General features: G+C 39.4%; 1 protein-coding gene across 4 annotated transcripts in view; it reads right to left on the reverse strand.

Moving 5' to 3' along the window:
- rnls (renalase, FAD-dependent amine oxidase) overlaps nucleotides 1–26,691 on the reverse strand; it is a 26,951-nt gene continuing 260 nt past the window's right edge. For 2 of the 4 annotated variants that reach the window (XM_060860642.1, XM_060860650.1), the window contains exons 2-8: nucleotides 26,499–26,617; nucleotides 24,603–24,708; nucleotides 24,363–24,508; nucleotides 22,899–23,057; nucleotides 7,378–7,551; nucleotides 4,064–4,239; nucleotides 1–517 (exon numbers count right to left, since the gene is read on the reverse strand). In XM_060860642.1, the coding sequence (XP_060716625.1) occupies nucleotides 365–517; nucleotides 4,064–4,239; nucleotides 7,378–7,551; nucleotides 22,899–23,057; nucleotides 24,363–24,508; nucleotides 24,603–24,708; nucleotides 26,499–26,617 (1,033 nt within the window). In that variant the 3' untranslated portion in view covers nucleotides 1–364. Of the gene's footprint in view, nucleotides 518–4,063; nucleotides 4,240–7,377; nucleotides 7,552–22,898; nucleotides 23,058–24,362; nucleotides 24,509–24,602; nucleotides 24,709–26,488; nucleotides 26,618–26,691 lie in introns of those variants that run through there. The other 2 variants (XM_060860660.1, XM_060860669.1) reach the window with 2 other exon arrangements.

Here is a 26,691-nt window from a genome sequence, read left to right on the forward strand (position 1 = left end):
TAATGTGTTAAGGATTTTTTTTATTGTTTTCTTAAATCTCAGAACCCAAGGGCAACATTATTCAAAGACAAAAATCATTCAACATTTACATTACATATTAGGAAACCTGAATGTCTGTTTGTGTTCAACACCGCTATTATATAAAATCAATATAAGGAGTATTTTTCGAACCTGTACTTCACAGTTTATTCGATCTTCTAATTCTCTGAATCTCAAGCAGTAACGTAATTGGTTTTTCTGCCCAACAGTATCACTGTTCTTCATACAGTACATGCGTAGGAGGTGCTGTGTCTGAATCATCCCTGGTAAACCCGTTCCAGTTCCTCTGCCCCCAAAAATACCGCGTTCCCTCCCAATGGCGGCTTTAGAGAGAGGACTTCAGAACCTCAAAGAGCTTCAGGGCTGACTCGATGCAGCCGTCGAAATTGGAGTGTGTGAAGCCGTCGCCCCCGCACACCAGCAGAGGCTTGGCGAGCAGTGTCATCTGCCCCGGGCAGTCAGCCACTGATCTTGTCACCTAACGACACAATTGAGCATACGCTGCATTAGTGCTGCACTAACGATCCGGCTTCCAATAGCTGATGCAACCTTCACGTTGTGCTGCTATTGAGTGGGATTGTACGCTACTGTCCCAGATACACTGTGCCTACATACAACCTTGTAAAGCCAGTTTTATAGAGCTGACTCATATTTGACAGCATGTTTGTGTGCTTTTTACCGTGATATGGTAAATACATTTAGGGTGTACAATCATGTAGACTCAAAAATCTGACAATATGGGCATAAATGATAAAAAAGACCAGAAAGGGAAGAGGGTATTCAAGACCAGTAATACATCAATTAATTTAAAAAGCACACAAAACAATCAGTGTACAGGAACAAGATGCATATGCCCACTTACTTGTATATGGTTTGACCACATGATTACACCATACCAGCAAGACTGGTTTTAATCATAGTTTCAGTACGTCTGGGTGTAGGGTGGGTCTGGCTTAGCACGGCAGGGGCTACTCACTATGTTTTACATTGGCTTAGGAGAGCACACATATTAGCAGCCTGATTACAAACCTGGCCTGGCAGACTGAAGCAGACGGCACGTGGCTTTGCCAACACCTGGTTCATGGGTTTGACTCATGCTTACTCTGTGGAGACGTTTCAATTCATCGCTGACGTGTACGTTTATCTAACAAGGAGTCACATATAATCATATGATGGTCTTGCGATAAAAGCTTTATAACAAATGGGCTTGTTTATTAACTCATCTTATCTAATCTGCAGGTCATAGTGTTAATAAATGGGCATGATAGATTGAAAATCCAGGAAGGAAAGAAAATAAATAAAAATCTCTCACCTCCCAGGTCAAGACTCTATCATCTTGAAGCCTTTAATGCAATCTAAAGTACTTGAATCTATTATTGGTTCAAATTCACCAAACAGTTCATCCATGGTAGAGTCAAACTTGATCTGGAACCTAACCCAGGAAGTTTGGGAATGTCCAGTGAATGTGTTGACCTCCAAAAAACTGAGTGAAATGTTGGTATACCAGGATTGAAACCTGTCAATGGGAACACACTCTATGGGGAAGGCTAAACTTTCCTGTTGCCAGTGTTGTGTGCCAGATGTTATATAACATTGCAGAAACTCCCATAGAAAGCTAGGAAACGGTCCCAATTTCTCCCTATAAAACACAATCCACCCACTTGCGGATGAATCTTTACAGTGAATGACCTACCCCCCCTTTTTGTTGTAGCTTGTTGTATATTTGAATCATGTACTTCAAATAGTTGCTGTTATGTTATGGGTGTATTGGGGAAGAAGCAGTTCTCCTAAATCCTAATTTGAGACAACATCAAAGCAAACATTGCTCCAATCCATACAGGCTGGAACAGAAAGCATTTCAACTGCTCCTTCTATACAATGTTTAAATCATTATGCAAAGTGGTGAAGTAAAAAATAAAAAAAAAGTGTTCGTGAATGAGAACTGGGAGTAAGCACATATCTCCTGAGTGTACAGTCTCATTGCTGAGGCTTCTGTTGGCCCCAGAACTCTTGATAAACATCAAGGTGCAGTGCACTAAAGCCATGGAAATAATATCATTTCCTTGGGCTTTTAATAGGCATCTACAGACGACATGCTATTATCACTGCCTCCAAAAAAGAGGGTTTTTTTTTCCTGCCCCCTCTTGTAGCTCTAAACGGTAATCTGTATGTAAATCAAATGATGAATTTTCCGGCTGAAACCTGACCAAGAACAAATTGTTTGGTTTACTCAAGGAGTAAGTTGATATTAGCAGGGCTGACCTCCTCCACCTCCTCAAATGTATTTCGCTACACTCGTCGCCAGATTTCAGCAGAAGAGAGACAGATATTCAGAAATAGCTGACTTTAGGACAACTTTACAACAACCAATTATAGATTTCATAGTACAAACTATTAAAAAAAGATGTAAATATAAATGAAACCCTTCAAACATGCTGGAAATTCATCAAAAAATAGCTGACAAAAACATGAACCATGCAGCTTTCATAATCCTCAAAATATGAGGATTCCTCTGAGCAGTTTGTACACATGAATCACTCTCTGTCACATAGAGATTGTGTATACATGTCACAGCATGGAGCAAGTCACTGTGCTTGTGACATTTCCTAAACAAGTCACACGTTTGAATTGCGATTATGTAATTTTTCTCCATTCACTTCTCTCTAAACGTCTCTCGACAGCAGGCAACAGCTGAAAGAAATTCTGACATTCTGTTCCCTGCAGGAAGGGACTGCAGAAGGGACTGAATTACCATTTTCTGAAAAGCAATTAAGAGATTTTTTTCTAGCCATTAAAACCTCTAGGCAGTAGACAACCCCTCTGACACATTCATACATTGTGTGTGTGTGTCCAAGAGAGTGTGTGCAGCCCAGACAGGCCTTGGCCCATTCTCTGGCCTGTAGTGAGATGTGGGCTCCCACACAGATGTTCCATGTCCTCTGACCTTAAGCAGAGGCCCAGTGCTATGTGTGTCGCAGAGGAGCCCGGCATGGGGGTGGAGAGAGAGAGAAGGAGTGCAAAAGAGAGAGAGAGAGAAACAGAGAGAGCGTGCAGAAGTGTGTGAGAAAGGGCGCACAGTGAACTACTGTAAGTGTATGTGCGTGTGAGCCAACTGTGTGGGGGTGAGCATGTATTTGTGAATGTGTGTGTGCGTGTCAGTAAGAGCACAACTTCGCTGTACAGTATGTCTCAGAGAAAACATCTCTGTGCATCATTAAAGTATAATATAATGCATTTTTACTCCAGCCCTCACCACTCTGGCCTGTAGCCCTCCATTATGCTTCACTCTATTAAATATGAATGCTATTCAATGTATAGCGCTGCAGCTTTTCATTAGCATCATTTCAGCATGTTTGCAGGGGGGGAGCTACAAGCCAAGGCCCCCATCTTTCTTCCTTTTTTTGAACGTGACCATAAAACTCCTAGAGGATTTCTGCAAGAAAAAAAACTTCCTCTTTTTAAGAACACGTTTTACATGATGAAATTGCATGATGGACAACTATATAAACTGCACACAGCTATATAACCTGAAATAACATTTTAAGCAAAATTGATCACATCTTGCTGATATTAGTTCTTCAGTAAGCCAAAGTTATTATGAATTTTATTTAAATACAATTTTTAGGTCATTTTTGCACTTTTTCTACATTGCATTAAGAAGTGCAAAAGTATTTGAAGCTGGCTATGATCCACAGAACTGATCTCTAGTCCACTTAAATATGGGGCTCTGGGGTTCGGTTCAAGTGCAGCAACCATCTGTTTTCAGGGCCAGGCATCTGATTGGTTAAATTTGCCTTTTTGAGTGAATTACATAAACATTATTTCATAAGATTTATATAAATAGAAACAAAGGATTTGGATTTATTAGTGAACAAATTGAACAAATGTTCTGTACATACTGTATCTGTCATCCTCAAACAAATGAGCCCAAAATCCACCCAATATTTAAGTCAAGAGGATAAAATAAATCGTCTGTGATAAATTTGACCAATTTGTTATAAGACATAAACAAATACGGGATCACCTGAGAGTATCTCCATTTTTGGCACTTGATGGTCTCAGGTTCAGGGAAGCCTGGCAACACCATCTGCAGCTCTTGTAGGATTATGGCCTGAACTTCCTCTTTTGCCTGCTCCAAGTGCTTCAAGCCAAAGGGCACGCTGGTGTGCACCACCACAGAGCGACCAAACTCTTCTGACACTGAACACACATAGGACGATCAAACACAGCATACATTTATGAGCTGTTTTTAATCACGTGTATATTAGTGCAAAGGAAAACCTGTCACAAGTCAGTAAGTTTCTCAAGCAAACTCAGGCTCAACAAACAAAAGCAAGTGATTGGGGAAAAGGAGAAAAGCTCATTCATTAAACTTAGTATGGTGAAGCTACACATACCATAATGAGCTTAAAGCAAATAAGTCTAATTGCTGAGCAAAGAGTAAAAGATAGGATGAAAATACCACAATTATTTTCCTGAGTAAAAAAAAAACTCCCTTTACACAAATTTTTGTAACAGAAAGACAGGGGAACCAATTTAATGGATGACCCAGTGTTTGCATCAAGCGGCATCCTTTTTAACAAACGTCACGGTCAACATTTGTTAGACAAATACTCTAGTGAGTAGAGCAGGTTAGTGCAAGCATGGTGTTTAACAGCTGTTTATGATAGCATCCAGGCCATGGTACACAGTGATATAATCATGGGCATGAGAAAAACCACATGAGCTAATGCCTTACAGACACAGTCCCTCAGCACAGCTATGACCTGTGCCTTTTGGCCAGTCCTGATTTATTAGTTAATTGTGCCATGTAGTCATTTCTCTAATGGCACAGTTTTAAAATGCATATATAACCTGATTTGGTGGAAATAAAGCTTTATTGTGCTCAATAAACATGCCGGATGTTTGAGCAGCTGGAGATGCTGTGGCCTCTGAAGCGGGACGGGTGATGCTATTACCCACCCTTGATGACTACCTGGGGAACGACGGATGCTGCTAAATACAAACAAAATGGCTGAGCGAATCTAAATACTGAAGCCATTGGCAGTCACAGATGTTCGATTCACTGACTTTATAGTGACTCATGACAAAGTGCTTTTCATTTTATACCACCAGTTCAGTGAGACCTATTCTGTAAAAACGGAGATTTGCTCACTAAATGTTTGAGGTCGGACGTTTGCGCAGGATTCTTCGATACGAGCTGGAGAATGGCAATTAGGTTAGAGGCATGAAGGCAAAAGAGGAAGTGACTTTCTTCTGTTTTTCAAAGTCAGTTATTCTAATCTGCCGACGAACTTTATCACAGCAGTATTGGAGCTAAACCTATAATGTCATTTCCACATTAAAGCTTCGACGTGTTGGCTAAACTTGCTGCTCCAGTGAAATGGTGAATTTCAGTGAACAGGATTTAGCACAAATGAGTTTAGAGCCAAGATTGGGCACAAAAGGACTGAATCACTGACCATTTAAATAGGCTTATCACCAGTTTTAGTGTGCACACTTATCAGTATGATGGCAATTACCTCTACCTTCTGAATAAGAGAATTAATGTCAACACATTGCAGTTGCAACATAGCGGGGGAGTCACTTGCTTAGGAACTTAGTGTCAAACAACCCAGGCACGTGGCACAAAGCCAAGTAAAGAGGAGTGGAAAAGAGGGAGAGACAGAATGAAAGACAGAAGGGCAGAGGGAAAAGTTAGGGAGTGTGTATGTGTGTGTGTTAGAGAGAGAGAGAGAGAGAGAGAGAGAGAGAGAGAGAGAGAGAGAGAGAGAGGTCATGGTGCGTGGGCAGAAGGCTGGCACTATGCCTGCTGGTTGAGTCACTTATTTGTTGGAGTGGGCAGCACAGGTCACAAAGTTCACAGGGTGAGGAGAAGGCAGGCATTGCATTGCAGAAAATATCTTGCCCTGTAGAATGATAAACTGTTTCGTATGTTTCCAATGCCCAAGAAAAAAGGACAAAGAACATTTCTAAAGATTTTCCCCTAATAAAGAATTCCAAGAACATTCAAATTCAAACTGAAGTCACTCCACGTTTCATTTCTTTGAGATTTCAGTATCTCAGGGTCTCGATTTGTTCCGAGTGTTCTGAGTGTTTTATTTTAACAGTGAACAAAACGGTCCAAACCAGTACATAATGATCACTGAAAAAGACCAACATTTATCTCGAATGCTACGTCCTTAATACAATGTCGCTCTAACTTCCTGTTTCAGAAGGAAAATGAAGATATGGAATCAAATGGCAGTTAAGAAGCCATTTCATGGAGACTTTAATGACAGACTGATATATTTTTCGATGATTTTTAGTGACAAAACATAGCATCAGTATCAGGTCTCACTAATACTCTTAACTATGATATTTGTGTGTGTTTGGAACACAAATGGACTTGGGACAATTGTGAATCAGATATTTTATGAGTAATATATCACCGCTAGATTTAGAGCAGCTAAAAATTAAAGGTTTTTATTACATGTGCTGTACTTTAGTCTTTATGTGTCTCAGCAATTTGAGACATTTAAAAAAAAAGAGAGTCTACTCTGTGAACTCCTACTCCTAAGATAAATACATTACAGCGATGAAAGTGGAGATTAAAGCGTATAGCAGTAGAGAGGCAGAGGAGGATTGCAGGGAGCCGTCCAGCCTCAAAGAACACTGCACAGTCCAATGCAATATTCAACATGCCCACTAATTATGATGGTGCCTTCAGAAGCATGGAGTAAATAAGAGGTGGCAGGTGTGGCAGGCCTTGTGATGAGTAGCAGTCTTATGCACCTATACACTAATTAAACACAATTTCTCTGCACAACATACACATACACGATTTCGTACAGTATGAATTTATCAACAGTGAAGCTTAACAACGTGATCTAGTGCACATGCAGGAAGCGGGTCACAAGGCCAGTCAGCAGCTAAGCCAATCGCAAATAGAGGAAATCTCTCCTTCACTCCATCCTCACACTGTCTCCATTTTATCTATGGCGTGTTCTACTCCTGTAGTTCTTTGTACATCAAAATGCCTGACAGAAGCAGGGATGACAGGAAGAAGGATGAACCTTCAATTAGACAAAGATGGTCATGTGACACGTGTATTAAACATCTTGTGGGAAAGTATGAAGAATATCAAGGGGATGAGTATTGCAGAAAAAGGTAGGAGACACCCAAGAGAAAAGGACATACAGGATGAGGAAGACAAGGAAGTAGTGGAAGAAATTATCTAAAATGTTCAGTAAGGGAGCTAAAACATGTTACAGTGTGTCACAGAGAGAGAGAGAGAGAGAGAGAGAGAGAGAGAGAGAGAGAGAGAGGGAGGGGAGAAAGAAAAACTGAGGCACTGACCTAAATTGCTCTTTTTATCATCTATAGCGATGTAGCGAATGCAGGGATTATTGAAGACATACTTGGCCACCCAGGGGACTCCGATCTGCACGCCGGCTTTGTAGAAAAGCCCCAAGGCGTAGCGAGAGGAATAGCTGACATCCTCTAGTTTCAGCCTCTCACTCTCACTCAGCACTATATAGTCAGAGATAGAGAGAGATAGAGAGAGAGAGAGAGAGAGAGAGAGAGAGAGCACAAGATCAAGACATCTGCCAGCCTTTTCCATCACATCACTTCTCCACTTATCCTGTCAGACAGCTGTGTGCTTGAGGAGCCTCCAGGCCTTCACTAACCAAATAAGAGGAAGTGTGTGAGTTCTCTGTAAGTTGAGTCTGAAATGTGTTGCAGAAACCTTTACACAGAAATCAATATTACAGCGCCACAGGGGCACTAATTAAATTTTAAGGACTATATAGCTGTAGACTCCAGGTGCATTCGGCCACTTGAGGCTCTGACTGACGAGCTGTAGTACAAGAAGTATTTTATTCAGTGTGCTACATGGGAATCTGGAAACACTGAGGGTTATCTTTTAGATGTTTGTACTTTTCGCTTCTTCTTCTTCTTCATCTTCTTTTTTTCTTCCTCCTTTTTTTTTTTCTTTTTCAGAAAGCCTGTCCTTGTTTCCGGTCAGAAACATCTGTTGTTTATTGGTCCAAGTAACTCATGCTTGGCCTGGCTTTGGTCATCTACCCACGATTTCTGAGTATACCAAAGGTTAGAGTTTACTCCTGGAGGAGAGGATACTCAAACTCCAATGCTCCCCTCCTACCACTGGCAATGTAAAAATTTGCAGAAAGTGAACAAAGAGCCTCAGGAAAGTTTATTAACCAAAGCGCATCCTCCTCTCATGCCGACTCGCAGATGTTTCATGAGCATGCTAAAAATAGTGAAATACAGTCCAAACATATCACGAGGCTTACAAACATGTGTGAAAGTTCAAAAGAAAAAAGAAAAAAAAAATGTGTTGCTTCTACAATGAATCAATAATCATATGAAACTTTTTTATGATGTGGTTGGTGGTTTTGAACAACAAAAAAAGAAAATGCCATGCAAGCGTCTCTTGTATCTCCACTATAAGGATCCAGATGACACCAAGAACACATACCTTCATCTCCTTTCTCAGTAAGAAGAAGATGACAGCCAAAATCGACAGGACACATTCTTGTCCCTGGACCTTCTAAGATTCTTTTTTGCTATTGCATTGCATCTGTGGTGAATTATGAGCATGTAAATGTGCCCCTTGGTACAGAGAAATCTGCTGCTGCATCTGAGCATGGGGAGTTTGGAAACAATGCAAACCCTGAGGCTAGAATTCATAAGAAGCCTTTTATCTTTTCTTTTGGTGAAAGAATCTGGTTATGGAACATGTCAATTTTTGCACAAATGGCACAAAAGACCCTAAAACACAGGGTCCGGTGAGAAGAATATATCTATGTATTTCTTGTGTTGATAAGTGGTTAAGTGCCAAGGCTGAACATTGTCTGGCTGTTTTAAGTGAATCCATTCATCATAACCGATGCATCTACCTCTAAATGAATTATTACTAAATGATTATTTGTAGTTGTGAATTGTCTGTCTTCATGAAGTCAGCCTGTAGAACTGTAGCGGGACTTTCCATACTTCTTACCTGACTTTTTCATGAAGGTTTCTTCTTTACATCCTAAAAAGGATCTAACCATTTCTCACCATGGAGGCCACTCAAGTGGTTGTTCAGTCCCTGGTCACCTCTGGACTACTGCAACTCACTCCTCCCTTGAGTTGCATGAGTTGTTGCATCCAGTTGCATGAGTTGTTTTCTTTCTATCTCCATAAGTTCTCTCACACCAATCCATACTGTAGCTGCATTCCCTCCAATGCATCTCGGTAGCTGCTTACAACAAATTCGAAACACTGATGCTTGCCTTAAAAGTCTAAAATGGATCAGCTTCTACCTGCCCGAAGGCACTTATTAAAACACTGTACCACATTCCCTTCAAGCCTGAAGCACGGCTAGATTTGCCTCAAGATCCCTCAAGATACAAGGAAGACATTCATCGTGCTTCTTCTGTGTCCAGGTGGTGGAATGAACTTTCTCTGGCTGACCGAACAGCTGACTCACTGCCTGTCATCAAACAAGGACCGAAGACCTACCTCTTCACCAAATGCTTAAATTAGCATTGATTAAAAAAACATGACTCGTGTGCTACTGTTGCTGTCTAGCAGGGTTTTACCTTGATGCTATTCTTAGAGCCTGAGCTGTTTGTACTAGAGTGAGGAGGTGTCTTTGCTGGAAAATACAAAGCACTTCTGTAAGTCACTCGGGATAAGGGCAAATGCAAATCCCTAAGTTCCTAAAGATAACTGGAACAACCTAACAGACAAATTGCTTGTAAAACTGCATGGAGCACTGAAACAATTGTAAAAAGGAAATATTGATGTAATACTTATTTAGATTTGTTATTTTACTTGAAGAGGATGAAAACTCAAAGCTTAGATTTGGTTCTCAATGCATGTTCAATGCATTTTTGCAATTTTTTTTTTTTTTTTTACAACACAAGTTGGTTAAGATGCCATTTTATGAGTTTACGCTGTCTAAACAGGACCATCCACTTCATCGTGACATGATTGAATGGTGTCTAAGAGCAGGCTCAACCTGTGCTTCTTCTGCGCTGCACTTCAACCACATGCCACATTTAATACAATACAGACGCAAATGAAAACTCAAAGCAAAGGTGTCATTTCTTTTCAGTCAGATCAAGGATTACATATTTTATATTTACATTTTTAACATATCCAGATGCCCTTATCCCTAGCAGAGTGCTTTGTAGTTTCAAAAAGCTCTAAGAATACCATCAAGCTTCTCTCTCGACTTCATCAATACTTATTTTCAGATGTTTATTACATAACCAGATGTATCTGGTGTCATGTCACTGCTGAAGAAAAGCCACGGGTTGATTTATTTTAACATAGACCTCTGTAGGGTATTCACGCTTCTCTTGTAATGTCTAAGTTTAGGATTTCAATAAAAGAGTTAGTTCAATAGGAGTGTTAAAAGGCTCATGAAAAGTTTGATCCAATCCAGTGCAGTACAATTGAGAGCTGAACCACAGCTACAGAGATCTTAGTTCTGCACTCCCCCAGGGTGGTGGAAGAAATGGCGTTCCAGCAGTTTGTTGTAGGTGGACCTGATGGAATGGTTTGCATTTTTCCAGATGGATGTTCAATTGCCTTCATCTGGAGGAATATTTAGCTCTGCTGCCCGTTTCCTTACACAGCTGTCCAACAGGTGGGGAGCACAGTTCTGCACCGAGAGGAACACTACTCTCTCTGTTGGCGGTTTTTCTATACACAATCCTCATGGCTCAGAACAGTGCAGAAACACTTATATAGAGCTGTGTAATAGTTGTGTAACTGCATGTTGTGTAGTCTAGGGGAAAATGCAGGTAGGTGACTAATTTCCTCCACAGGATAAGACAATATTTCAGCTGTTTGTCCACATAGTCAAGTAGTTAAGACACTAAAGGTTTGTTGAGAAACAATGTAATTCTATGGGGCTGAAGTCTCAAAAAAGCCATGATGACACACAGAGCACAGGGAATTCTTCCAAATTTACCCAATAAGAAAGTGGAAAGAGAACTCAAATTCATTCGGGACCTCTGACAAGCTCTGAAACAGACAAAATGAGCACAGCCTAAACCTCAAGCGTATTCACATCCTGAGGTGCAGAAACTCCCTCACACACCTTATATCTTTTTCCTCTTTGCACTCTTGTCACGCCAGACCTCAGGAGTGTAGGAGCCTGCTCTGTGTCTGCCTATACTTTATAAATTCGCCTTGTACGAATGCCTTTAACACTCACACTCCTCTACACATCTTGGAGATATTCTCCATCACTGGCTGAGTGTTTACACTTCCTCTCTCACACACTTGTGCTTACACACAAGCTAACATGTGCTGCTTATGTGTTCCCCATTGGCTGACTGGCAGGGCTTCATTTCCCCAACCTGAAAACGTAAACCATCGCTGGCCCCTGCCGCAAGAACATAAGTCCTTCACATGTCTGAGGAGGAGAGTAACTACATTAGAGAATGTGTGTGTATGTGTGTGAGATGACAAGGTTAAAGTTTTCCAGTATGCAGCTCGGGTGCTGGTTCTTGTTGCCCCTGGATCTTTGATGTGGGGAACGAGTGTAGGACTTGCTTAGGCCTAGCGTGTTGACATAGCGTGGCCTGATCAATGCAGGCCATAGCATACACTCAGCTGTGCACTCCAGCATGGGGGAAGCAGCTGCTCTCTCTCTCTCTATCTTTTTGTGTCTCTCTCCCTCTCTGTCTGTTTGTCCCTGAGAGTTTTTTACCCCACAGCCAGAGTACTGCATTGCAGGAAAGCTGCACTTTTCCAAGTACAGTCAATGACAAAAGCTGTGAAGTGCACTAGTTCATAATGTATCACTGCTCAGACAATTTAGAGGAAGATGTCAGAGTTGATAACAAATGAGTCGCAATTCAAAAATGAAATCAAGAAGTTATATAGAATACAGAAGTTGCACTGCTGGTCTCATGTTATAACATGAGATATGAGATTTCCTCATAAAACTTCCTCTCCGAACACGTGCCTTTGTGTGTGTGTGTGTGTGTGTGTGTGTGTGTGTGTGTGTGTGTGTGTGAGCTTGAGTGTTAATCAGAGGTCAGTGAGGTGAGGTAAAACTGAAGGTATTAAGGTCTGTCTTCAACCAAGGTAGAAAAACACAGCTGAATTACACACACAAACAAACACACAAAAATTTGAAAAGAATAATGCTAGGCCATGTCTGGCCTATTTTTTGAAGACAATGGGTTTAAAAAATATGGCATATAAATATATATTATATTATAATTATAATAATACATCATTTGCTTCTTTACAATGGAATGAATAAGCTAGAGATTGAACTTTTTTATAAGGCCTCATATAGGTACGGTTCAGAGACTAGAGTTTTATGTTTGCATGCCAGGTTGGTAACACATTATGAACAGTGTTGTCTCCTCCCATCTGGCAGGGGCACAACTATAAAAATGTTATTGTGAAACATGCTCTATGGCTCACTGGCAAGCAATGGGGTGCAAAAGAGAGGAGAGAGAGAGAAGGGAATAACAGCACAAGGGCGTTTTCTCACAAAGTTCATCTTCTGGCTAACTACTAGGAAACCAAATTTCCCTGGTTGCTTAAATGTCCTCTGAGAGAACACTTGGGATGGGGGCGCAGGCTACAGAGTGTGTAAGTGCCTCCTACTGTAGAGCATGCTTTTCCCCAACACAGGTACCTCTCTGAATCAAATGTAACCAGAGGTCATGGTCGGATATCAAGCCATGAGTTTTACTGTGGTGTTCTACAGTATGTGGTGAGAGGGTGAAAATGTGGTGATCTACAGTATGGATCCCTGCATGCTTTTGGAGTTGTGTCTGTGGTATTATGTGGCGTGATGTAAAGATTAAAAAACACGTCATATTAAAAAAAAAAAAAATCCATGATCAATATAGTTTATGTAGTAACGACCCTCAGATCACTGGCCACAATCCCATTCCACTGGTTTGACTAAGCAAAACAAAATAAAAGGAACTTTAATCTTTCATTCATACTGAAGGTGCACAGTACACATGGTGAAATAGTGACAATTTAAAATCGCTACCCAAAACACAAAGGCAAATGATTATTTTTGAAAGCGGCTGCATGATTTATGTAGGGTCGGTGTTGTTCAAGGAAACATTGTTTTAAGGGAGCACACCAACTCCCATGTATTTTTCATTGTTCCCAGGCCAAGAGTGGCCTTTGTCGCTATCCTCAGGGACTCTGTCCACACGGCAGTGCAGCATACTGGAAATCTATTTAAATAGATTTGCTTGAGAGAACAGCACCGTTTCACAATTTATGATCTCTCTTAGCTCTTTAAAGGTTGTTTTAATAGTTGCCTAAGACGTTCTGGAATGCATCCTAAAAATTAGAAAGAATATTTATAAATAAATATATTGTGTCGGAAGTTGTTTTTCTAACTTTTAATGCACTCAGTGAACTGTGCCCAGCATTAAGTAAAGCATTGTTTGGGGCACGGTGAACTATTGCAGTGTTACATGGTTAGGCCCAGCTTAAGTCAGGGCAATGGGGGAGGAGGAAATGTGCGGGTGTGAGAGGGCTGTCATTAGCAAAGATTCCTTACGGACCCTTTTTCAACACCCATTTGATCAAATAATATTTGACAGTGATGATATACATATACGTTTGGGACAGAACCCTGAACTACTTTTCCAACTGCACATTCAGTCAGGTCAAATTACTGGCTGTGGGGCTGATGAGATCCGTTCAGCACCAAGCCAGGCTGCGATTTCAACAGCCAAACCACCTGGAAGAGAAAACACTTTATTTCATGTAGCCAATTAAACGGATGAAGACCAGCATCACAAATGCCTCCAAGCTAACCTTTGGCAAGCAGCTGCAAATCTGAAACGCTGATAAAACACTACTCTCATTTATTAGATACTGACACACATATAGCAAAAGCTGGGCTAACTTTACTTGAAAGAGGATGAAAACTCTCATACTCACATAAAAGACGCTGAAAGAAGCCCTTTACCAACTTCAGCAAGTCTTTCTCAACAATTAAGACTCTGGATTGGACAATGACTTGTCTTTCGAATGCCATCATCACATAAATGACACAGGATGAGTAACGAATTGTCCAACTGTACTGAGAAAACCGATGGTGCTTTCCGTATAAACCAAAGCAGTTAACCAACACACAGTTATTCAGTGTTTAAACACTCATACCATAAAAGTTCTGTGGACTAAATACAGAAGAGATTTCTCTTAGAATAATAAATAAAACTTTTCTTTATTCCATAATTGTGCTTGCATAATCCTACACATTTACAAGAATGTTTATTAATCTCTTCACTTCAGGGACTTTTTTTTATCCATATTTCCTCCATCCTACAAACAGGATGCCATTGTGTAGGCAGGTATAAGGAGTTGGCATGGTTCTGATGTCAGCTAAAATATCTAGATGGGTAAACATAGCTGCTCACAGGCAGGATTATTTCAAAGAAAGCTCAAGTTTAATTCAGGACCAAACAGAGACATTTAGGGCAGTGACCTGAGGGCTTCACCACTGACGTCAAGCCGCATGCTTTATTTTAAGCAGCTGGTCAAAGGTAGCCTGTTAGACAGGCCCTCTTTACAGAAATGTAACACTGACCTGAGAAATATTTACAAAACCCATATTACAGGACATCTGTCACCTTTTTAATGAATAAATCAAGAGCCCATTTTATCTAGTTGCACAGCGTGTTGACCAGTGCTGCAGTGGACATTCAGTGATTGTCTATCGGAAATCAATATGTCCCATTTCTGACTCCAGACTAATTCAGGCAGCAAATGAAATCAGTTCTACTGTGACAACAAGATCAATTTAGTTATCTAATTTACAGTAACTTCATTTAGGTGCATTGCATTGAAGACTTGCCACTCCATGCCAACTAAATCAAGCCAAATTTTAGTGTAATCACACAGCAGTTTAAAGTATTCAGTAACCTGTTTGAAAGTGAAATTGGTGGCCCAAATTTGCTGATGTGTGAGCAGTCAGGCAAAGCACACATTTATAGAGTTGACATTTACCTAAGAAAAGAACGTAGCAAAATGTGTTTCCTCAGACACATCTGACTAATTGTTGCAAAGACACACTTTGTTCCTGTATTTGAAAACCAAAGCACTCACATCTCAGAGGACCGATTTTTTGTCAGATGACTATTTTTAGGCGGTGACCATTTTATTTTCCTTGCATGCTTAAGTGAAAGAGGGAGTGCATGCTGAAAGACATTAAAAAGAGAATTGACACAAAATGTAAAAGCTGCCATTACTCATAATAAAAATCTTTTTGGCAGTGACAGCAGATCCATCACGTTATCTAAACTTTTCCTTGCCTCTCTGTCAGAGAAAAAAAAGCCTTCCTTAAGAAGGAAATCAGACACAGGTTTTTCAGAGGTCCTTTTAATTTAAAGGGTGATTCAGTGATGAATCATCTTCCATTCTAATCCCAATACAGATTAGAACCGTGTCCTGATGGAAGGCGTTTGGTTCAGGGCCTGAGATTCTGATCTGATCCTCGTTGTGCTCCAGTATAACTCCGAATCAAAGATTTTCACGAATAACACAAGAGAGGAGCAGATGACAAAGTGATTTACATTTTTTTTACTATTAATAAAACATTTGTGTGCTATCTATCTATCTATCTATCTATCTATCTATCTATCTATCTATCTATCTATCTATCTATCTATCTATCTATCTATCTATCTATCTGCCTAAAGAGAAGCATTTAATAACTATATTTAAAATGGTACTTTCTGAAACTTCATTAAGTAATAATTTCATATTAAAGACATACCTGCTGTAATTAATATTGACATTACAAACTGCTCCAAGTAATCGGTTCAATCTAAAAACAGCAGAAATAAAGAATTATGAATTTTGTTGCAAAACCTGTAGCACTGGTGCGGATTGAAATGTCACTGTCATCTCAGCCAAGCTGTCAGTTACACCGGTTCCTGACTGGCCCTTTAAACCTGTGACTTCCTGCATGCCTATTGAATGGTGTAACTAGGGCTCTAAAAGCAAAACAGTGACAAACCAGAGTTTATCTGTGCTTTTATAACGTCTCATCAGGTGAGCTATTACTCTCGCAGTGTTTGCACTGTAATGCGGTAGCCCTGTCTGCCCACAAATACGAGGTTGGACATGTACATATACTTTCATGGAATTAGATGAATCATTATGGCAGTCGTGTAGTTTTATTAGAGTTTGTACACAGACACAGTGGCAAACTGCAGAGAATAAATGGCAGGCTGCATTACCAGTCATGTAGAAGAATTTAAAAGGTCACATATCTTATTACATTTTTTATTAGCTTGTTGTGAGTGGTAGTTCTTTGGACAGAGATGTTTTGTCAGTGGGAGAGGTCCGAAGACTTGGTCAAGGTGACAGGAAGTTTACTGTAACTCAAATAAGCGCTCTTTACAAACATGATGTAGAGAAAAGCAGCTCAAAACACACAAAACTCATTGAACCTTGATGCAGATGGGCAAAAACAATAAAAAAGCACATCAGGTTCCACTCCTGTCAGACAAGAACAGCAATCTGAAGCTGGGTGTTTGGAGATAAAAAAGACCAGGCGATTTTTTTTAACCTTTCACCGTCCAGATTCAGTGAGTCTGTGCTTTAAATTTTAAATTTGACCTTTCATCAGCTTAGATTATTGCGCTCTTTAATCCTTTCTGATGGCTACCTGATCCTTTGTTCATGTAAATATGCAATCATATACATTCATTCAAAATTCATAAACCAAGGCTAAAATAATATCATCTCTTGTTCCTGTCATAAGGTCATTAGACTCTAAACTAAACATTACAGTAAAGATTGCATTGTAAAGAATACCTAGACTGTTGAGTCTTCTAAACTGCTGAGATAGAGAGCATCCATTTAAATCCAAGAAGCCAGACAGCGCAGGGGGAAAAGTGGGGGGGTTGTGTGCATGGGGGGTGGGGTGGTTTGAGCCATACATCTCTGTCAGGAGTCAGAAAAAGGATTACATCATGCTAGATTTAAAAGCAGGAACGCCAGACAGCCACACACTTGACGGGAAACAAAAAGAGACTCCCTATCTTGGAGGAAGATGATGTAACTCGACACATTAATTGTATTCCAAGGATGGACTGGAGCTTGAGGTAATTGGTTGCAAAACGATATGCTCGGATATTTATGTATGGCGGAGGGGACAGAACGGCTACGTTGTAAGCACACTGCATTTTCCCATCATACCTGTTATAATATCAGCTGATAAATGCTTTTAAATAGTAAAATAAAAGTACGGTACTTATCTCGTAGTCTAGCCCCAAATTGAATAATGCAGCCAGGCAGACTGATTACCCAGGCATGAGAGTTGGCCTGACAAAAATAGAGCTTAAATTTCATTAGAAATGAAGAATCGTGTTTCTCAGTGTCAGCAGAGTTTCAGGGTTGGCAGGAGGATGAAGCTTATTTGATGAAAAAAAACATGCTTGACTGTTGGGCACATGGGGTACACGACAGAAAAAAAAAAAAAGATATAGCAGCCATTCAAATGTCTGCAAAATGATGTCATCCGGAAAAAAAAAAAAGCTTAGATGTTCTGGGAGTTCAATGCAAGCTCACAGTGCAAGGGAAGGCTGAAGCAGTCAGGAAATACAAGAAAGGGCTTGACAGTAGGAAAGGGTGTGAGCTCACCATCACTCAGTGGCTGAGCGGTCACCCGAGGCACGAGGTAATGAAACGGCTCTGGAGTTCATGGCTGCTCATCCCCTGGACAGATGAAAGTGGTAAAAGGGATGTGTTCCCACCATATCCACACATCAAGTCATACTTTATACTGTAGATGCATAAAAAATTCTTCTGGGTCCAAGATCTGCAGCAAAGATATCCTGTCCCTTTGGATGCAGTCACCTGGACTTGGAAAGGTCGACACTGACTTACATAGAATGTTAAACTTGTTAGTGAGGAAACAGAAAGTGATAATCTTACAGAAATGTCATTAGGGTGTTTAACATGTTGGATTAAAAAAACTGAGTGCAAATATTTGATTTCAAATATATTAAAACCACAACGATGAATACTTTTGGAACTAGCACAAAACCTCAGCAGCATGGCCTGTTAAGTTTTTCTAGGCAGAGACTTAGCTTCCTCTTTTACGTCTTCTCTGGCTCTAGCCACAAAAGCAGAACTAGCTCCTCATACGCTCCACTGTACTTGACAAGCTGGACGTGAATATCGTTTTGTAACGGTCATGCTATGCATTACTTATTGTTATTGTTGTAAATTACTTTCTCTGGTCAGAAGCAGATACAGACTATTTTAACTTTTACCAAACAGGTCATCAGAACAACGTGTGTCTATCCAACAGTATGAGTTAAACATATTTACTGTAGGTGTGCAAATGTTTCCTGACTCAGTATCCTGAGTATGTGAATGGGAGAAAAAGTGGAGTCACCACAAATGAGGCTCTGAGGTCTGAGAACACTCAAATGTTCTTATGTCATTCACATTCACCCAAACTGTGCCAACTCTTGCAAAAGCTGCATTCTGTTCACTTTTGTTCATTTCTGGCAGCTAGAGGAGAATGTCAGTGACAGCATGCATTTAGGCTTAACCATGAAATAAAAGCAGAAATTCGGCAATAAAACGATGAAAAACATCCAAACATTATGGAGAGAGGGTAGATTCTGTCCAACAAAGCAAACAGAATCCATCAGGGATTTGGCTATAGCTGAATGCATTAAGGTTTTGGCACTGTAATTGGCATGGCTCAGTGTATGAAAAGACACCTCTCCCCTGAGCTCGCACTCCAGGAACCGAGTCAAACCACTGACCCAAAATGTTCAGTTATATATTACGGGGAACAAATAGAGCCGAGTCCTGCATTGATTTACATCAGCCGTGTCACAGCCCGGCAGAGTTCCTCGAGTTCATTCATCTTTTGCAAATGATACACAACCATATTTCCTATCCCTACACATGGAAATCCAGTGGAAGGGCCAAAGTATTAGAGTAAAAGATGTAGACGCAGCTCTGCAGGAGTCTCAGGCTCACTGCACGCAAAGTACATTCAATAATTTACACAGAGACCTCTCTCCAAATGTCACACTGCGCTGTGGAGAATGGAACGATTTATACAACGTTCAAGTTTTAATTATGTTCACATTTGTACAGCAGAGATGGTGTAAAATTGAGGGTGTTCATTTAAGGATTAGTGAGCCTGCTATTTCACAGTCAGCTTAGGAAAAAAATGAGCAACTTAATGGTAACTCTAAATCACAAAACCGGGAATAAAACAAAAATGAGCTACCTGCTGAAGTGTCATATTTGAAAACGAAATAAAACAACGTTGAATTTTATTTGAAGTCAGCATGGTGGTGCAGCAGGGTTCCTGGATTGATCCTGAGCTCAAGTTTCTGTCTGTGTGGAATTTCACATGTTCTCCCTGTATCCATCAGGGGTTTTTCTAGCTTTTCCGGTTTCCTCCTACTGCTCAACAAAAACATGCTGGTTAATGGGTTGGCTAGTCTAAATTGCTCAGGTGTAAATGAGTTGCAGGGAATTATCAGTAATTAGTGACACGTTAGTGTTGGTGATTAAAAGAAGTCTATTGGAAGATTTCTTTACACCATCTTTTTTGATTTTAAAAAATATTTCAAACCCATTGGTCCCTCTTTTAATTTCTGTGTTATTTTACATTATTTTTAGACATGGTTAAACATATCCAAGTGCACTGCTTAGCAATATCAGGCAAGGGCAAGTCCACTATTTCATTTTGGGTGAGGTGAATACTAAGAGGTGAAAAGAATCGCAACAAACACGCGCACACACACACACACACACACACACACACACACACACACAATTTCTTCGAATACAACCTACGTATCCTTTGCATAAGTGCAAAGCATCCCTTGAGCCAACAATAGGCACTATTCAGAATGACATAACCTTTTCAATTGATCGTGGCACTACAGTTAAAAAAAAAGGTTACATAACGTTAGTACCTAAAATCAACATTCTTTTGAGATTTTTCAATATTTTGTTAAGGAGGCAGGAAGTGTGAGTCATTTTTTTGGTGTATATCTTAAATCGGTGTAAATTGTTTCCAGATTGCATCTCTGTGACTTTTTAAACATTGAGGCTTCACACCTGGCTGCTGCCCCCAACTGTCCACTGTGTGCCACTGCAAAACTGCAACTGGGTGACATCATTCCTAGCACAATTCACTGTCTGGGAATATCTCCCACCAGCTTTCTACTGCTACATTACACACATGAATGTAATCTGTAGCATGTACAGCTGTAATAAAATGAGTATATATCAAGATTTTGTCTTATATGGATATCTTCTTATCTACTAACACACGTCCTGTCTAATTATAACACATGTATGATGAGCTTATAGATTTATACACACACCAGAAGGATTGAAAGGACAATGTGTAGTAAGGAATGTACAGGAATGACTCCAGGAATTACAGCAAACATTTACAACAAAATGTACAAGTAAAAAACAACAAGTACAACAAAACAAAGAGTAAATACCTAGATAGGGTGAAGGGGGTTTAAAAAACATGAATTGACAAATGACCATATAAACCATTTATTTATTGGAGCTTCCCAAATGCTAAATCACCTATTTCCTTTCGAGACAAGTGATGAATGAACACAAAAGCAGGAACAATTTAAGCCATTATCTCTGAATCTTAAGTGTCTCTGCTCAACAAGGCACCAAAGATAAACTGAAATGACACCCTGCACCATCGCCCTAACCATCCTCCTCCAGCTCTCCGAGAAAATGTTTACTGAGTATTACTAGACTTAATATCTATGTTTAATGCTTAGTATAATGCTGCTTCATGACACTTACACTCATATATATTTACTTGTCTGTTTTTTCACACTCATTGCACAACACTGTGCCATTTTCACTGACACTTCAGATATAATAGAGTTCTCCACTCTATATAAACATATCCTATTCCATTTGATTATGTATAATATTTTAGCAAACCCTGTACCAGTTGTGTGTACACATGCATTCTGAGAGATTTTACTTCTAATAGATTTCCTAATACAGTTTAATATACTTCCTAATTTCTCCACAACTTATGCTGAACCCCCCAACACATGTTCTGTAGCAGTAATGACACAGTCTTCCGTCTCCATCCAGACCACTTTACATGAATTGAATTTTTCAGCAGCTACAACCTAGTCATTTGGGATTGTGTCAACAGTGTTGAAAGAGCAACTGACTGGCCTTTCTTCTCCTCGATAGCAATTCCACCACCGTTTTCAGCTGTCTTATTCCATTTTCCGTCCACTATCTAATTTGTGATTCGGCTTTTCCCCCCTATTTTTCGCTCCAGATGCAATGACATTCTGCTCGCTCCTTCCATTATGCACTGTTTCCCAGAACCACCACACACCCCAGAGGCCCTGGCCTGCTTCCCCTCCCCATTTCCATATTTGGCCTTATGGACTCCTGTTTTACCATTTCAAAAAAGTGTGTTGGATTTAGGACTTCATACTGCGAATACAAATTTGGATGCCTATGAGAGGTTTGCAGTGCAGCCAGACAGCTGGAGACCAATTTAAAGATGCAGCCAGAAGGATCCAGCACTCTCAGCAGTCCAACTCCAGCCTCTGGGCAATCAGCTGACTGTCAGGAGAGGCAGGAGTATACATCTGAAACCAGGGGCTAATGGACACAAGGTCTAACTGCCATGTGTGACCATGCCACTCAAAGTGATGGATTGCAATATTTGTATAGTAATAAAATGGGATTATTGTATGATATTGTTTCGGAGGTGCTGGAAACAGAACTCATTTTGTCTCAGTGGGATAGGTGAATAATGTTCCTTCCATTTTGCAGATGACAGCATTGCGATGTTTGTTCACCCAGTTAAGGTTAAGGTTAAAATGAGGGAGTAGTTTCAAAAGAAACAGGAGTTAAAGGATGAAGGTTCCTCATCAGCTGTGCGAGTGAAGTGCTTCCTAATGAGCTGTACAAGGTGGAAAAATTCATTCTGTCAGATTCCAAAGGCTGAAGATGACTCTGGATCTTATTCATTTCTTTATTACTAGTACAGTACTAACAAGTAACAATGCCAACAGTGTACTTTAATATCGTGTCCAATACCTGAAAGGTCCTTAATTCTGCTGAATAGAAACCAAGCATACCTGGTCTGAAATCATTAGCCAATATTTCTCTAACTTAGGGCTTTTTTCCAGGAAATATGATAAAATCAATCCCTTGAGCTTTGAGCAGTGATGGTTGATTAAAAATACAGCATATTTAGTAATGTTCAACTTTGATGAGTAAGCATAATGTATATGGTATACGGTGTACACTTACTGTACATATACTTCTGCTCAATTAATTATCATTTGGAAGAAGCACAATATGTAAAATCATACAGATATCGTTCAGGAGTTTCCATTAATGTTCACATCAAACATCAGAAGAAAGATGTGGAAGAAATGTGATTTCACTCACTTTGACCATTGCAAGGTTATTAGAGCCAGAAGGTCTGGTGAGAGCTTTTTTCAGCCAAAAACAAGAAAATGAGGCTACAGTGGGCAGAGTCTCACCCACAATAAGACAGTTTTCAAGTCTTCAGCCTTAATGGATTTTCTGTGTGTTTTATGCAAACCAAAATTTGTACTTCAGTACAACTTTTTGACTTTAAACTGCTATAATTTTGACACATACACTTTCTATTTTATCATCACATTTATAATGTATATATACACTTTTCCACCCCTGTTTATACAACCATATACATAAATAGTATCTAGACATCTACAGAACTGCTATCCTAACAACATTTTTAACAGTGAGCACAATTGGTACAGAAATGTCTTTACTGATGTATGTGCATGCATCATGTTTAAGGTACTTACAGGAGCCAATGTCTCCTTGTAATTGTAGTATCTGTGGGACGGGCATAGTTAAAACCACCACATCAAACTGCTCTGGTGAGCCCCCTTTCCTGTGCACCTCCCACCACAGCCCTCTGTGGTAAATGTGGGTGATTTGATGACCGAAGAACACCTCGGCTCCTGCGGGGGAGCAGAGAAACAAAGTTTCCCAATATTTTTAAGATATAAGATGAAATCAGAACAGTGGAAAGAGGAGGACTGTAGAAAAGAGAACACAAGAGAAGTCATTTTCATCACACATGCTAATAGTTAAACATGCTAAATTACTCCTCTGATACTGAAACAAGAGTAGAAAGCGCCCACGATTATAACTCAAACCATGAAAGGCTTAGACAAGCAGCGGTGCATGTGAAGGCGTATCTGAGTATGTTGCATTACATACGATGTCTGTATTTATATTTTTGCAAAGAGGATAATGGACTGTAAAAATATACTTAAGAACAACCACATGTGCTATGGTTGGATAGTTTGGCGATGATTCTAATGTCTGAAACCTTAATGAGAACTTGATATCAAATTTCTATTGTTAGTGTAAAAGGAAACTTAACATTGTTTCTTCACACACAATGTAGCCTTATTATAAACTACATAAAGATAGAAACTATCTATATAAAGATAGAAACAATGTTTTTTGGTCTTTGTTCTTGCACATTCAAAATATCTAACCATTCTACACTGGCTATTAAGTCAGAATTAAATCAAGAATATGAAAAGAACATCAGTTTATAAACTTTATGATCTCAGCAGCCATAAATCAGTGTACACAGCCATGCCAAATGGCCCTTTGCTCTCCTTTTAGGAAATTGGACATAGATTTTCAAAGAAGTCAAATGTTGATTGAATAATGTATAAAAGTCAATTTTGCTTTCAGGCAACATGGGGCAGGGGCCAAAGTACATATGTGGTTAAATACGAGGCACACACACTAAAGTGACTCAGTCATGAAATTAATTATATGCAGCACAGTGAGAACAGTGTCAACATTTTGTTTCTGTCTCATTTAAAAAAAAAAAAATAAAATAGGGTTTATTACAGCAAACATCTGAATACCAACCAGCAAAATTCTATAAATAAAATCAAATGACCTGTGATTTATTCAATAGCAGTTGAGCCCAGATTTCAAGTCCAGTATGACCTTATGTTATAATTCAGAGGAAATGGCATACATTACATAAAAATGGAAGCATAATCAGAAATATTAGAAATATAACATAGCTCGATTTCTGTTTGTACGTACTAGCTGAGGTTATAAAAAAGATCTTTTATTAGCTCTTCTGGTTGCTCAATTATTCAAACATTTCCAATAGGGAAACCATCTGCTGTAGGATTCTCCAATTGGGACAAATCAATGAATCCTATAAAGTGCTAGGCTTTTCCTTTTCCTCTAAGACTGAGAGTGTTTATTTACAGCTGAGGAACACTAACCTGCCTCTTTGAGATAGTGCTTAACAATGGACGACATCCCAGAAGGAGTTGCATAGTGTTCAGTGCCTTCCTCCATTGCCATCATGCCCTCCACTGTGGCCTCAAGGGGTTTCAAAACACCATGCGTTAGGAGTTCTTGATAAAAACTAGACAGAGAAAAAATATAATTGAAAATTGTGCAAGACTACAAGTAAGAAATCTAAAATAATTTGAAAAGCTTAAAGACAGAAACAGTACTACCTTTTGTGAATTTTGGAATAATAAGGTGTGGCAGTGATGTACTGAGCACCGAGATCCACTGTGCAAAACAAATTATTTGGATTTCTGCTTGTAGACATTCTTCCCCCTGGAACATGCACATTTATATTTTTATCTCAAAAGGTATAACAGAGTTAGAACAATGTGATGTGATTATAAGTGGTCTAAGACTTGTGCTAGTTTCCCAGTTACAAACATCTGTCTCAGAAAAGCCACCCCCTTGATTAACCACCAACCCGTTTACCCCACCAAAAAAAGAAGGTTCATTTTCGTATATAAGCACTATATTATACTTCCATTTATGTTTCCCTCTTCCACTTATTTTCAGTTCACACATCCTCATCTCAAATTTTTCTTCCTTAATTTTAGCCTTTGACTCTTATTTTGCAATCTGTCATCTACATAGAAAAATAGGCTTGAGGTTAACGATGAACGCATACAAGAATGTGGACGGTGACAAACAGGCTCACAGAAAAACAGTACTGAATAGTAAATAGCTCGATAATTCATTGTATTTGTATCACAGCATCCAGCATCATGGGCAGGGTTTCTTAATGATTGAGCTGATTGAGCCCTGTCATGCAATGCTAACCTGGTCTCCAGTGATCACCTTTCTGTATGTGTCATCCTTCTTCATGTAACACACTTTAATATACATGTACAATACATCACCTGGTGACTTCTAGTGACACTTTGGAACCATTGTCACACACTTTGCAACTTGATCCCCAGATTTAGTGACTTTTCAAGCCCCTTTTAGTGACATTAAACTTTAGCTACCTCTTTATGTATTTATTAGCCTGTTTGTGTGGAGATTTTTATAGCACTTAGCAATAAAACTAGTGCCTTTTTTGGACAAATCCAAGATTCTGAAAAAAAAAAACAATCCTTCTTGTGTTTTGTTACCTGCACTGAGACTGAGTGTGAGAAAAATAACTTTCATTGATGATTTTAAATGCAAACACAGCCATTGTTTTTGAACTTATGCATTTAGTTACTGACTGTTAGCTAACATGCTGTTTTAATGGGCCACTATATAAATCACTATTGTCACTGTTTCATGCTCGTTCCACTGTCTAACAACAGAAACATAAAGATATGAACTTGAGAACAGCTTTATTGGGAATTTTGGCTGTGTTAAAATTACAACCAGCCAAAGCAGAGTAGAGGAAGGGCGGTTGAAGCGTTCAAGCGGCGGTTGAAGACTTACTTATTCAGGAAACACTTCAACTAGCACTTCTTTCATTATCTTTTGCATTTAAAAAAAAAAAAAAAAAAAAAAAAAAAAACACACCTTTTGACACTTTCATTGTAACTTTGAACAAATGTTTTAAACTCATGGTATCTTAAGTATGTAACTTAGTGAGCCAGCATTAATGTATTCAATGTTAGAGATTTAAGCACTTATGTACGTCGCTCTGGATAAGGGCGTCTGCCAAATGCTGTAAATGTAAATGTAAATGTAGGAAGGAAGCAAACAGACGTAAAGAGGCTGACGCTAGGCGACGTGATGGCGTCATGAATATGCAAACGGCGCATGACATCACCCAGAGACAGTGATTGTTAAGCAGTGTTTTGAGCTAAAAAATAAAATAAAATAAAATAAAATAAAAATAAAATAAATGAATAAATAAATAAAAAAAAATAACAAAAAAAATAATAATAATAATAACCATAATAAATAAATAAATACAAATAAAAAATACAAATAAATACATAAATAAATAAATTATAAAAAAGGGTTTTGAGCTAGCATTAGCTACATACCGTATGCTACACGTACAGCGTCATTCTTTTAAAAAAAAACACTCCCCACACCAGCCACGACCATCATCTCATTTCATACTGGATGCATAGTAAAAACTGACGTTTTCTGACCTGCTCCCCTCGCCTTGTCCCACACCACTATGTGTAGTGGGTTAGCTGTTCCCCGGCGCAGGAGACACGCACACACGCCTCCTGTCAGTCCAGCTCCAACTATAAGCACTCGGGACATACTGAGAAAGAAAAGGACTCAATAACAATACAGTTAATGTTGCCTGCTTGACCATCTTAAATAAATTTAATACCA

This window comes from Tachysurus vachellii, chromosome 2, assembly GCF_030014155.1.
Source record: "Tachysurus vachellii isolate PV-2020 chromosome 2, HZAU_Pvac_v1, whole genome shotgun sequence".
Classification (NCBI taxonomy): domain Eukaryota; kingdom Metazoa; phylum Chordata; class Actinopteri; order Siluriformes; family Bagridae; genus Tachysurus; species Tachysurus vachellii.